This window comes from Lottia gigantea (genome assembly GCF_000327385.1).
Source record: "Lottia gigantea unplaced genomic scaffold LOTGIsca_150, whole genome shotgun sequence".
Taxonomy (NCBI): Eukaryota; Metazoa; Mollusca; class Gastropoda; family Lottiidae; genus Lottia; species Lottia gigantea.
This window is the reverse complement of record NW_008707798.1, coordinates 388,866-404,337: the sequence shown is the minus strand read 5'-3', so window position 1 is coordinate 404,337 and position 15,472 is coordinate 388,866. Positions and strand designations below refer to the sequence as shown.

The 15,472-nt window shown below is 31.5% G+C and overlaps 1 protein-coding gene across 1 annotated transcript; it reads left to right on the top strand.

The window, feature by feature from the left end:
* Positions 1–3,672: 3,672 nt before the first annotated feature.
* LOTGIDRAFT_140702 (hypothetical protein) lies at positions 3,673–13,574 on the top strand (the record flags this gene model as incomplete). Its single annotated transcript, XM_009050642.1, has 13 exons — positions 3,673–3,743; positions 5,791–5,862; positions 7,099–7,170; positions 7,315–7,478; positions 7,891–8,435; positions 8,617–8,766; positions 8,933–9,101; positions 9,325–9,511; positions 11,558–11,653; positions 12,149–12,334; positions 12,636–12,815; positions 13,043–13,224; positions 13,282–13,574. Coding segments are annotated over 13 exons (2,367 nt in total), but the record flags the coding sequence as incomplete, so codon positions are not given.
* Between the last annotated feature and the right edge of the window lie 1,898 nt (positions 13,575–15,472).

The window sequence follows — 15,472 nt, the reverse complement described above, 5'->3', positions numbered from 1 at the left end:
TGATATATCACCAAAAAGGAGATTTCATGCACTCAAAGAATATATAAGAATTTTTCGTCCTATGTTAATTATGTCACGTGACAGAGCTCTTCAAAGTTAAAAATCGCGATTTTTAATTGGCTGTAGAACCGGAAGTTAACGGTGCACAACAAAAGTGAAGATATTATCGGATATATCTCGTAATGGACAACAACTTTTGTTCAGGTCAAAAGGTCAACAAAGCTCAAATTAAAGTAATATGAGCCTTTGAAGTTTCAAAAATTGCTGTTTTTGGACGTTTGCAAAACCGGAAGTATATATCGGACATCAAAGATCAAAGTAAGAATGGTCATCGTAAGTCAATGACCTTTGACCATGCAAAGGTCAAGGTCATTTATGTTAAAGATCAAAAATGAAAATTTTACAAAATTGTTAAACCTATTCCCTTTTTTATAGTGAAGAACGCAAACAACTGTAATGTTATCACAAATTGTCCTAAGTAGTAATCTATTTTCATGCAAAATTTCTAGGGTGAAAATTGAAAACTATGCGAGTTGTAACAAATGCAAATATTTCAGGTAATGGTAAATGCACACCGGATGTGCCACGCCTACTTCAAAAATTTCAATTTGTCTGTGATGATGTGTACATTGTTAAATAATGTTCAAAATTTCAAGTGTTTACAATCATTAGATCATGAGATTTTCGTAGTTAAAAGTTTTTTTAAGGCAACGGTGACTGTCGGTAGATTATAGACACCGTGAATTTACGCACAGTTACTTTAGAAGTCGGTACAAAATTTTCAATTTTTAAAACGCGCAATTTTGATCAAAATGTCAATTGTGATATATCACCAAAAGGAAATTTCATGCACTCAAAGAATATATAAGAATTTTTGTCGTATGTTAATTAGGTCACGTGACAGAGCTCTTCAAAGTTAAAAATCGCGATTTTCCAATGGCTGTAGAACCCAAAGTTAACGATGCACAACAAAAGTGGAGATATAATCGGATAGATCTCGTAAGAGGCAACAACTTTTGTTCAGGTCACAAGGTCACCAAAGGTCAAAGTCACTAGATATGAGCCTTAATAGTTTTAACAATTACTGAAAACATAAAACCGGAAATAAAAAAAATACAAAGCCAAAATTAAAAAATCGGCTTCCCATGTTTTGTAGGCAATCGATTTTACCCTGAGGCTCATTTTGAGTTTTATAAAAGTGAGTCATATCAAGATGGCGTCTTACACAATAAATCCGGGTCAAATTTTGTCATTCCAAAATCTTTACGGGGACAATTATAACTAATTGGAAAAAAAAGAATTTTTCAAATATCTACAAAATCCCGGAAGTTGAAATTTGAAGTTTGGAGGCGAATGACCTCAAAACCGGAAGTGATATCTAAATTTTGAAAGCATATTTTTGTTCGCAATCAAAATGTTTATCTACATGTAAATTGTCAGATCGATCGCAATAAAATTGTGGAAGTTTAAATAATGCTTTAAATAAAATCTCCAAAAGTCAGCGACAAAAGTCAAAATTTGAAATTTCTTAAATTGCTATCTTTTAGACATTAGTATAAAGTTATCAACAAAACAAAAATTATGTTCAAAATAGATTTAGAATAATAGCAGGTAGTCGAAAGACGTAATGAACGGTTAAAGTCCTACGTCATTTCCGGTTGGGTGAAGATGCGTCATTTTACATTTAAACAATAGCGACACGCTAAGTATAAGAGATAATGATGTCAGATAATCTGTGGTATGTGCAGTTTTGGCTGGGGAGCGTGACCAGAAGTAGACAAAAAAAAAACAAAAACAAAGCAGTGCGTTACTGCAATAATGTAGAGATATTATTACCGTATATTATATTTTCAGGGGATTAAATGAAAATGAGCTGAGTATTTTGAAATCTGGATCATTTAATGAATTATCTAACCTAGTCAAATTGTAAGTATCACTTGGTATTTTATTAAGAAATTTACATTTACTTCAGAGCATTGTTGAAAATGGTTTGTATGTCTGCAACAACTCCAGTTTATTGTCTATCTTCAGCTGTTTTTAAAACAGGAAATTAAAATATTTATCCCTTTCATCAACTATCTACAGCTACAGTTTCTCAATCATTTTACTGTATATTTTATCTTATATAAAAAATCACATCATGTTTCAAACTGATTCACATCTTTCAAGTTCGACGAGCTTTTTTTTACTTTTACTGTGGAACAAATATCTCATGCAGGTTCTCACAGATATGGTGTGGTGAAGAAGACTCTTTTTAATTTTACATTTTTATTTCCTTTCTTTGCTAAAGATATAATATAATTAAGGCTGCGACGTTAAGCACTTTCTGTAAACATTTGTACAAAAGTTATTAATCGAAATTGTACCATTTAAGCGGATTGTGATGATTTTTCAATAGATTCATTTTATTTCAATACGGTTACAGTGTCAAAGTCGACAATTGATGTAAAACATTGCGTTTCTATGAAAATACTATTTACTTCATATTGTATGACAGAGGGAATAAAGTTTAAGAATTTTCACTCGGGCAGTTGTGCTGTGTTTTCTCTTTTATGTCACAGGACACTTTATTGGCCCAAATAAATTGAAGTAGACATCAATGAGAGATGTCGTTAAAAATAATTGTCATCAAAACTAAGAGGCATAAAAAAAATCACAAATATTGAATCAACGCCTTCAAGATTACGTTCATGAGATAGATATCCTATAGTCATATACTCGGTTCTTTTGTTTTGTGCAAAGGCTAGATTGGTGACTGGGAAAAAACAATCTATTTATAAAACATTTATTATCCAACCACAACAATGTATCCTCGTTCATTTTAAAGATACTGGTTATTCAATGGGTAATTCAAGATGGATGATTGGTTACTCCGATAATTTTGGCCTTTTTACGTGAAACAGTGTGTAGCAATAAAACAAAGACGCCCCTGACAGTTTTAACGCATCTATGATCAACCTGCTTACGTAATATGTTTGTACATAGATACGTTAGCAAACCTATCGGCGGAAATACCAAAATCAAAACAAACCGACGAAAGTTATTTTTTGTTTAAATGATTGTCCATTTTCTAAACGTTTAGTGGCACTGTCCTAAATGTGTTCGTTTACACGTTACCGTTGCAGCCTTAAATATAATAGCAAATTAAGTTTTCAACAAAAATTATTTCATCTACCCTTTTACACCATGTCTTGAGGCAATGTTGGTTTTGTGGATCCATTTATTTTGTTCTGCCCAAAGCGAGTTGTGTTAAATTACTTTTATAGGCATTTGCCAAAAATGATTTTCTGTTGTACAAGATTTCCATAGCTCATTCTTTTTATGTTGAGAAAAAAAATAGCTATCCTACATATGCACTTTTTTTTGAATAAATACATCTTCATAAAACCTGTGTGTATAAAAAATTGAGTTTATTGTACAATATTATTATTAGACAGAATAGGCTTTAAGAGCTTTTTCCAAATTTTTGTTTGTTTTATATTCATCCTTTAGAAAAATTAATAAAATGGAAAATTTATAATATGCTTGTACCTTTGGTTATGCCCAAAATCCTACGGATCAAAAAATCAATTTGAAATGACCTTTAAATGTTTAGGTATTTTTTTTTCAAATTTTAATGTGTTAGTTTATTTTAGCTGGAAATATTGCATTGTTACATGACTGTGTTTCAGGAATCTGAGTAGTAACAGAATCTCTATTATAGAACCGGGAGCATTTCAAGGACTAATTAATCTGAGAAAAATGTAAGTAAAACTACATCTGGTGTAGTATGTTACTATGTTTTTGTTTCTTTTCTTGATAATAGAAATACTAGTATAACCTTGCAGTATTAAAAATCTAATCATAGGACAACAACAGATGTGTTTCTGAGCAGTACTAACCTATTGTGAAGTTCATACTTAAATAAAATTTCTATCATTTTCTATGCCCCCCAATCAAAAGAAGACTGTAGTAAAGCATATAAAATAGAGTAGAAAAGGGCAAATTCTGATGTTATCATTATCAATACAGTAAAAATATGAAACTAATACCCTGTTTGATCTTAATATGATTCATTTGAAATATTTTTAGTTACAAATTTCATACAGATGTATTTTATATACCATATACTTGAGTTTACTAAGTTAGAATTCTTCATCCTTTCTCATTATACATACAAACCTTTGAACAATAGGCCAGACCAATTTTTTTTTTCTTGTTTCATGGATCTCCCTAAAACAAAATTCCCAGTTATTTTTCCATGAGCCGCTGCCACATATAATTTCCCTCATTGTACACTCTAATGTCTTACTTATCTTTAATAATCTTGTAAGGTGTAGAAAAAGTAGAGGTGGAAATATTAATTTGATTTCACACTGTGATGCTAATATGCAAATTGAAGCAGATGCCTTACTGTATTCAGGTCAAACAAAGCAAAACATTCTTATTCTATCATGTGATGATTGATTATAGCTGTGGTAATTTGTGAAAGATTAAAAGAAAATTTAAAAGTCTGTACTGAGTTAAACTTAGCCACATCAAACTAGAAATTACTCTCTTATTTAAAGATAAACTGTTAATGAGTGTAGAAATAAAGACTAAAACCTGTATATATATAAAAATGTAGAGTTTTATCTTTATTAATGATAAGATTTGCCAACTCTATACTAAACTAATTTATATTAAAGGTTAGAAATCATATTCTAGATGATAAATACCTCTATGATAAATCATTCAGTTGGAATCTCATTTTGATTTTATTATACCTATTTATAAGTACTTAACTTTTATTACCTTTCTAATATCTATTCTGTATTAAATAATGGTATAAATAATTACCTATTATCATTCATAGCAGGAAACTATACCTGAGATATATAGATAATACACCACTGTCTATCTGGTTGCTATTGATGGTTAAGCTTATTTCCTGTCAAAATTAGTCTTGGAAAAAATTATCAAATGTAGCATGGTATTGATAATTATTTATGATGTTTCTGAACATTTTTATAAGTCCACATGGAATTGTGGATGCATATGGCAGTCACCTTTGTCCATCTTTCTGTCAGTCTGTCTCTAAGATAGTCCACATTTCTTGTACACTATAGAAGCCGCAGTTTTTGACTAATCTTGGTGAGATGTATGCTTGTTGTATATATTGGTGAGATCTCAGTCTTTTTGAGTTATTGCCCTTAGTAAAACACATCCAATTTTGCTTGTAGACACAATAGAGGCTACAGGATTTATGAACCCACATGGAAATGTGGGAACACATTTTTTGTAGACACGATAGATTTTACATTTTTTTTCATCAATTTTAGATTCAGCTTGGTATACAAATATAATGATGATCTCCCTGAATTTGAGTCTAGAAATTGTTTGTGTCAGTGCCCTTGTTAGTACAAACACATCAAATTTGATAACACATATTAAAAGGCATTTTGTAGGAATTAAGAAAAAGTGAGGGAAGAAGTGTTAATGAGATTGTAAAGAGGTTTTGTAGCCTTTTTATGTGTATCGGGACACTTTTGACTTCTAATTGGGACTGTCCAACTCTTCGTGCCTGTGGCTCCTGCAATTCCAGAAAGAGTTCAGAAGAATTTATGGAATTGCAGGAACCACATCCATCGAACATAGAAATGGAATGTCCCTGTTACACATGAAAAAGCTAGAAAACCTCTTTACAATCTGTTTAAAGGAGATATTATTTGATAAAATGAACTAATGAACATTTGTTTTAAATGAATGAAGATTATTTTCTGTATATAATATGATAGAAGATAATTTTATACTATGTTATTTATTTTATAGAGATCTATCATATAATAGAATTGGAACAATTGATTCAGCCATGTTTCTTGGATTGCCAAAGTTAGAAAAATTGTAAGTACATCATACAACTTGCATGACATGATAGAAAGTGAATAGGTGAAGGGAGATTGAGATTTTGGATGAGTTTAAAGTTGACGATATTTGATCTAGGCATGCTCTATTTATATCTATTAGGTTATTACTATGAGTTAGTTTTCACCGATTTTTCAAATCAAATGAAATTCGGTATGTGCATACATATTCATGAAACGAAGATAAAGTTCGAATTTGAGCTATTTTCGACTGTTAGAAGCAGAGTTATTGCCCTTGCCCCCAAATCTTGAATATGCTATTACTCTCTTAGTTTTCAACCGATTTTGATGAAACTTAAAATGGATGTTTCATTTTTACCATCGGCATGCCGTGGTGGGCGTATATGGCTGTGGTCCACTATCTTTAATCTAGTTTTCCACAAGTTGCTATTATTATAGCTTTAGATACTAATTTGGTTTTTAATATGAGTTCAAAGAAAACAAAGCTAAAAAGAATTTAAATTAATGGTCTCAGCATGACACAAAACCACTTTGAAAAAACTCTTTACCTTGGGGATTGATGATAATTTGTCATGGTTGATTAAATTATAAGAGTAATAAAAGACAAGGTGAAATTGATTGTGAATGATTTGATTCCAGAACAAAACTACTACCTTTGAACATAAATTGATTAGAAATAAGGATACAGTAATTAAAATAAACAACTTTTCCATGGCTGAAAACATATAATCATCTTTTCACAACTTGGCTCACGTTTTCTGTCTTAAAGGATCAATAAGTTTTAGTCTTGTCTGTAGTCTCTTGAGTCTCATTAAATTAAATACAAATTGTTGAATACTTGAAAACATGCAGTGTTAATCATTTGATTTAGATAGTTTATTGTGAAGGAAAATCACATTACAATGGATGTGTGAACTATCGATAAGTTAAGATTATTTGTAAATAATGAAATATGAAAGTTGATTCAAATTTCAAAAACCATTTTATTGCTCATGTACTCATTAATGTAATTCATTTTGTCTACTGATATAACAGTTTATGAGAAAGCTGGGGAAATTGCTACTGTACCACTTGAGCTAAATGGGATGATGAAAAAACATGGCTTATTCAAATTCACCATGCTTACATAAATTTGTAGTTTTGAATTTTCTGTGGTTGCCATGCAAATGATGCCTTAGCGATTCTATTATTTCTTTTGGAATACCTATTTAAGAATATTGGTGTTACTTAGATGTATGATGTTTTTTGTCCACAGATCTTTAGACAATAACAGAATCAACACTTTACCTGATGGTACATTTAATGATTTAATCTCATTACGCAAAGTGTAAGTTTTTAATGATTTTTTCTGCAAGCTTCACCATCTAATCTTGGATTATAAAATGTCTGATTTGTAAAAAAAAACCTCAATGTTTCTGATTGGAATATTTTGTCATATGACTGTGTATTCAAATTGTCTTTTTTTTTTCAGAGAATTTGGCTCAAATTTTCTACGATGTGATTGTCATTTAAAATGGATGGTAAAATGGTCTAAGAGTAAATCAGTTCGAATTCCACCATCTACTGTTTGTGCTCTACCTAAAGCTATGAAAGGACAAGTTTTTAATAAACTAAAACGCTCAGATTTACATTGTGGTGAGTTGATTCTTTTTAGAAAAGCAATAAATACAGAGAGGTTGGACAAGTTGGAGTATTAATGACCATATCTGTATGCTTGAATAACACATTTGAACAAAATGATTAATTTTCACTACTCTCAGGACATATAATACCTTGTCTGGCAAGTTATTTGTGTAAATTGAAAGTTTTATAGTTAATGATGTTTTAATATTGATTTATTGTTAGTTTGGTGACAGGTTAACTTGTAAACTGTCCCTGATGCTACCATAATTCATATTTACAAATCAATTTCATCTTTTCAAACAGGTTTCAATTTCTGTCTTCAAAGGAACAAGTTTTATTATCAGTCTTCAGAATGAAAGTTTTTAATTATATAAGAGTATTTATTGTTTAGAGTTAATAATTAACGATATCATTTTGATTTCAGATCATGATTTACAGTTACCATATTTTGAAATTACACCACATCATAGTCAGGTTGTTTTTGAAGGAGATAAATTACCATTTGAATGTAGTGCATCAGTAATACATACTAAAACTAATATAACATGGATACGTGGCCAGAAATCAATAATATCTAACAAAACAGCAGGAATATTTGTCCATACTCAATATACCCCAGATAAAACTCGTATCACACATTCATTGGTGGTAGAAAATTTAGACAAATCTCATAGTGGACAGTGGTATTGTCAGGTTGCTACACCACAAGGTAAAGTGTCACAAGGTGTCAATATCAGTGTCATATCCAATCAGGCTGTCTATTGTCCAGAGGTTGTCAAGGTGACAGGAAAGGGGAATTACTCTTGGGAGAAAACTGTTGCTGGTATTGAAGTAAGTCAACCATGTAAATCACCGAAGAATAAAGTAGCTCTGTATAAATGTAATCGCTATGGTTATTGGGAAGAATTAGATGTTATGTCATGTTCCTATATGAATGAAATGACCAGACAACTAGAAAGACTAGCGACTGTAAGTAATTTGTCAATTTCCTTACTCCTATTCTGGATAGTATTCTTAGTGAAAAAAGTACCAAACCACTAGCATATAATCTTATTGTTGCCATGCATTCTAAGAATTGTCATAACATATCAAAAATTCTAGATTAGATTAATGAGAGAATGTAACAAAAGTTTGTTTTGATATTTTATAGGTTAACTACAACTCAACAGATATTTATGATCATCTAGCTGATTTTGAGAGAATTTATTCATCTCCTAAAAATGAGTTTGGTGTAATGGATGTGGTGTTTCTAGCTCGAATAGTTGAGAAATTACAAGACCATTTGTCTGTTAGCTCAGAAGTAAGTTCATTGAATTTGGATGAAAACAGTATGAACAGTTTGATTATGAACATAATGTTGATGGATATGTGCTTCCAGAATATTTATGCCTAGGTTATTGTATCAGTTCATTTTTTTTACACAAAAATAATTCCTGTGAAATATCTCATGTCCTTGATTCTTCTAGATTTCCCAGATTATAGTTGATAAAATCAGTAGTATAAGTACATTAGAAGATTCAGTATTACGTGGTGCTCAATTACAGGAACAAGCATCAACTAGGTATGCATTTCATTGTTTTAGAACTGTGAATGAATCTTATTCTTCTGCATACATATCCATAACAGTTTTACTTTGTGAGAAAGAATAAATAGTTATCCTGCTTTGTTCAGGATCGGTATTCCAGACTACCGGTAATATTTGTGAACGAAGATCTGAATAACTAGACTGAACACAAAACATTATCTGATCTGTAAGACATCAAACTGAACATTCCGCCAGCTCGATACTTCCACATTATCATTTGTCATCACCATGTTGTCATTTTTCATGAACAAATATTTTAGAAACATCACATAGTTCTTCATCTCATCTCATTACATCCCAAGATCTTTAGATTTATCTTTATCTTTAGATTTGTTCGTGTAATAATGAATATTACCAATATGGCCGAAATTCAACCACCTAATAAAGAATGGAGTAAATATTCTCAAAATATCAATATCTCAGTACTACAAGAACCTCGAGATGATTTAGCACGTATTCAGTGCTCTGTACATGATAAGATAGAAAAACTGAATATAAATAGAACAGAAAATGAACATTTTACTTGTGAACGTTTAAGTAATGAAACCAATCTTCCTGGTCTTCCAAAAAAGGTAATTTTAACTCATTTTATTATGTATCTTCAAATGTTATATACCCTGGTTTTAACTATTTTTTGATACAAGAAGACAACTCAGAATCTGCAGAATAGCTCATTTTGTCTATTTCTTCTCTGACATTGGATTGTTGTTAAATTGTGCTATACCTGTTGTGAAAAAAAGAATCAGTTTACAATTTATATTTTGAACTGTCTTCTGATAAATGATCAGATGATATACATGTATTATAGGAAGAGACAAAACATGCCTACAAAACTCTTAGCATTAGAAAAGGAAACAATTTATTAATTAAACTATATATATATTTAGGGAACTAAGTTTTCAATAGTTTTACCACCAACATTATTTTTGGATGCTGGTTTATATTATGAAGAGAATGCTGATATACAAGTTATAGTTTATAATGATGGTTCTCTATTTCCTCCTACATCAACTAAACCTACAGACCCAATATTTACTGATAGAAAATGGACAGTTGTTTCTAACGTAGTTACTGTATCTGTTGGTTAGTTTTTTTTTATATTTATCTCATCTTTATCTTGAGCTGCTGTGGAAGTTGTAAATTTTTTTCTCTTGAAGTTGGAGATTTCAAAATGTAATGACAAATATTAAATGTCAATATTAACACTCTCAAGTTTCTACTTTGACAAGTGCCCAATTCAAGCACCAAATAGATAGTGTGAAAGTTTAATAATAAATATTACCAATATTATCTATTGCAGGACATCCTGTATTAAACTTATCAGAACCTGCTATATTATATTATGTTACTCCTAAAACAGAAAAACAACTGGCACCTGCTTATTGGGATTTTGATGCTAATGGTAAGTCTTAGAGTTGGAGGAAGTCATTAATAGTATTCATTTGATTTATTGAAAATTTAAAGTCATTGTTATGAAGTTGCATGGTTGTTAAAATAGCAAAACGATGAATTTATGTGAATCAGGCAATAAGATATAACACAAAATTTCAGTAGTTTTACTTCCTCATTTGAAGTGGAAAAAGTTTGAACAACCCCTAAAGAGAATAATATATTTTGTGAAGGTTTTCCTTTAAAAAGATGGGTTTCCTTGTATTTTATTGTCAAATTAAGCAAACCATTTGATTAATTGGTGTTTCTAATGAATTATCTTTATTCTTAATCATATCATTATTTCCTTATTCATATAATTTAAAAAAATAATAAATGTCCATTTATGTACAGTCTGGATAAACTAAAAAAGACTTTTCGATCTTTCTTGATCGGTTACTCTGCTGGTAATTCTCTTCTAATGTAGCTAATTATGAATTAATTATAGACATGTGAGACAAACAGGTATTTTTCCAAGTCGTCAGAACACCTCTACTATCTATTCATATAAGTATTAGTATTTTCATTTTAATAAATGGAAATAAGGGAACCCATCTTTAAAAATCAGCGGCTGGGGTTAACAGAAAAATATAATTTTTCCACTAGATATAATAAAACAGTGACATGATGTATTATATATATTTACAGGTGGATTAGGTAATTGGAGAAGTGATGGTTGTGAAATTATATCAACTACTAGTAATTTAACTACTGTATATTGTTATCATCTAGCTACATTTACTTTACTACAGGTAATTATTCCTTACTTTTATTTCAATACTATTTCATTTCAGTTGTGAAAACATAAAACCTGAGACTGGCATATGTCACAATATTAAGAGTTGCATGAAGATAGAATATGTAATGTACCAAACTTACTTGAATTACCATAAATAAATAGCTGAATTAGTAGAGGCTTTTTTTATTAAGTGTAAATATCTGGGAAATGCCTTGACAAAACATTTTTATAGCTTTTATTGTTAATGACATCCAAGTCAAGTGATAGGTTTTGACTATACAGATGCTGATTTATGTGATTTAATTATATATTATAGGATGATACAGACTATATAATAAGAGAATCATTTGTTATGCAGCCAGTTATTTATGTTGGGAGCTGTTTATGTATGCTATGTATGATGATTGTTATTATATCATACATAACATGTTTTAGGTATTTATATTGTACATGTATATTGGGTAATAATGTAGGTCCACTGTTTGATCGTGAGCCACTGTGGCTCAGTTAGTTAAGATGTTTGCTCGCTAACCTGAAGGTCCAGGGTTCAATCCCGGCATAGGTCAGATAAATATCTTCAATTTTTCAACCCGATTTCCCTCTGTCAATGATGCAGGTAGGAGGGCTTACATGTATAAAGTGTCTAGTCGTTCGGATGGGACAATAAACCGAGGCCCCGTGTGGCTGTGCACATTAAAGATTCCTCAACAGTTGGAAATCGAAAAAAGAGCAGGTTAATGCTGCTGTCCTGGCAAAATTTCCCTTGTTGCTTATCTTCATTAGTATAATACAAGGTTTAGGATTGGGTATCATTGCTGATTTTACGGCTTAATTATTCTTGTTTTAACAATCAATTTGACATGGCATAAACTTAATTTTATTAAATTTAATTTTCACAATGGAAAATTTGATGTATTTTTTATTTTTCAGAGTCATCTTTATACCAAAGAAATTAAAACACTCCGTTATTAATATTTGTATTAGTATTCATTTATTGATAGTAGCTTTCACATTAGGTATAAACCGTACCGACCTAGAATTAGCTTGTCAAATCTCTGGTATCTGTATTCATTATTTGACATTATGTACAGTCTTTTGGATTACTATTACCTCCAAGTAAGCATAGTCTTTTATAATATATCTTGTTCTATATTCACTCTTAAATTGTACATGTATTTTATTGATATGAAATTATTGTTTGGAATAAGTAAGGCCACAGAATCATTATTTCATGGAATTTAGATTTCAATTATTGTTGCAAAAAATCATGGTGGTAAAAATTATGCTTGAATTTGTCTGACTAATGTCTGAATCTATTCAGCATTCTTGTACTGAGGCAGTCAGTATATTGATAGGCAGTAATTTATAATCTAGAGATGCCCACAGAATGTAAAAAATAATTGTGTTTTTTTTTCAGCAATATGTATAAAAAGTTCACCAAAGGAGATAAACCAAGTGAGCCACCACCAGAGTTAATTAATATGCCCCTACCACCCAAACCTATTTTACGATTTTATTTTCTTGGTTGGGGTGTACCTATTATAATTTGTGGTATTACTGCAGCTGTTAATTTTAACCATTATTCTGGTATCAAATAGTAAGTGTTACTTTCTTTATAAGATTAATGAGAAACCCTCATGTACTAGTCTGTAAGTACTGTATTAGTCTTTAAATACTATAGTGGTATTTAATCAGTTATTACATCCTTATTCTTCATTGTGTATATTTTATCTCTATATCCAAGCTTTTTACCCCAATAGTTTATTTCATTTAATCTGAAACATGCAATGTGAAAACTGAATGTCTTGCTCTTATATTTTTCAGTTGTTTCCTCTCTTGGGAACCAAGTTTAGGAGCCTTCTATGGACCCATAGCTTTACTGGTTGTGCTAAATTTACTATTTTTTCTACGTATATCGTGTGTTATTCGAGGAGCAGCTATTAATAATAGTGATGGTGAAGATTGTACAGAAGAGTTACATGTTAATGAAATAGAACTCATACCTAGTCAACCTGATACAGAAATTCAAGCATTAACTCCACGACGACGATCAAGGGAAAGAGAAAAGATCAAAGATAGTGAAGATGATGATGAAGATGATGATAATAAATCATCAATTAGTGTTATGGACCAGGAACGTAGACCTATAACTCAACTACGTGCCATAGTTGCCATGTTATTTCTATATATATTAGCTTGGGTGTGTGGTGCTGTTGCCATAGCTAAACCATTTCAATCTATTATCCCTTATCAAGAATTAATCTTCAGTTATTTATATGGTGTAACAAGTACAATTCTTGGAGTATTTATGGTTGTTTATTTCTGTTTCTCAAGACAAGACTCTCGCTTGAGTTGGAAGAAATTCTTTGGATGTTCAACACCAGAGTTATATTCTGGTACAATAGAAACAGAACCTCCTCCGTCACCTCATTTAAATGGTGACATTGTTAAATCATCCAGTAACATGAATTTATCAACTCATTCTCAGAAATCAACTAACATCGAAAAAGCTAACAGCATGAAATTAAATCAAAATTCAACTAATAAACAATCAAATATCAATCTAGTCCCTCAAACTAATTCCTCAGTGACAGAAGTATCTGTAAATAGTGCTGAAAATTACCCTCATTTTTACAACCCTCGACAGAATGGGGCTGCTAAGAAATTTTGGGATAAAAATAAACATAAACAAGGTAAAGTGATGAATAAAGATGCTAATCGTGATGTGAATTGTAGTAGTGTTTCAGATGAACTAAGTCGTCACTATAGTCATGGTAGTGATGCCAATACTCAACTGAGTATTGATATACAGATAAATCAGGCTAATGGTGGAGTTTATGGACAAAATATGACACCTCCTAACTGTCAGCCTAATATAATGACACCAAATCAGTTTATTAAGGGACATGTTCAAAATGATAAGAATCATATAAAACCTGGCGGTAACTCAGAATACAGTGCGGTTAGTCCAGTCAGTTTTATTTCATCAAATATTCTACCTCAACATCAGCGTTCTAATAGTTCATGTTCTGTTGGATCACGTCCTAGTGCTTTTACATCAGTTCAGCCTCGTAACAACACATTACCTAGACCTAGTAAAGGCGATACATCTCCTCAAAAGCAGTCATCAAATTCTAACAATACTAATTACTTGAATCCAGATGTTTCTACCCTACAGCCTCCCGAGTTTGATGGACAGGGCCAAGCCTGTGGGTCTGGGCAACAGGACCTTAGAAAATCACCACAACCAACAAATAGTGGACCATACATCATACCACATAAATATCCTGGACTACATTATACACAACAGTATCCAAAACCAAGTCAGCATTTTCCTATTCACGGTGCACTACACCCTAACCAAGCTGCACCACATCCTAATCAAGGCCAGCTCTATGCCATACAAGGCCAGCACTATGCTGTGCCCGGTCCACAATATCCTCATCCAAACCATTATCCTGTTCAAGCCAATAGTCCTGTACCTAGCACAATGATTCCCAGTCCTCATAATTTACGTACTAGTCCACACCATTATCGTCAAAGTTCTCAAACCAGACCAATATCAGGAGAATATAGTTCAGATGCTAGTAGTAGACGAAGTAGAAATAGTCGTGGAAGAGTAAATTTTGCACGAGAGACTCCAGTAGGATGTCGTAATACTGTTTGTCAAAGTCCTGCTATGTCTGATTCAATGCAAGGTAGAAATGTTGATGTTCATTATCTATCACCTCCTGATTCAGATTCTCAGAGTCAAGTGCGTGAACAAGAAACACCTGTACGACCTACAGAGACAGATCATCATTCAGATCCTACTCATAGAAAACGTCATCGTTCTTCTCGTGAAAAACGAAATTCACATAAATTACAAGGAATGAGGAAACAGAAATCTTTAGGTTGGGACAATGAGTTTAAAAACAGACCAGTAAAAATGTATTCTTATGCTTACGTTAATCACAATTACAGAGACAGAGTTTTACGTAAACTAATTAAACAAGCAAGTGAAAGTGATGAATTAGCAAAAAAAGCTTTTTGGCTGCCCAGATCTATGAGTGAATATGATAAATTGTGTCAATCAGGATTTGGTAGTGAAAATATGGTAGAAGATTCTACAACCAGTTCAGACGATGATCAAAGTGCTTATGATATCTGGATTCCTCAAAAACAGAACAGTTCTGACTTCGCTAATAAAGAAACAAGTGTGTGAAACTTAAATCAAAACATAAAGTAAACATTGCTATCAATTTCAATAACAGA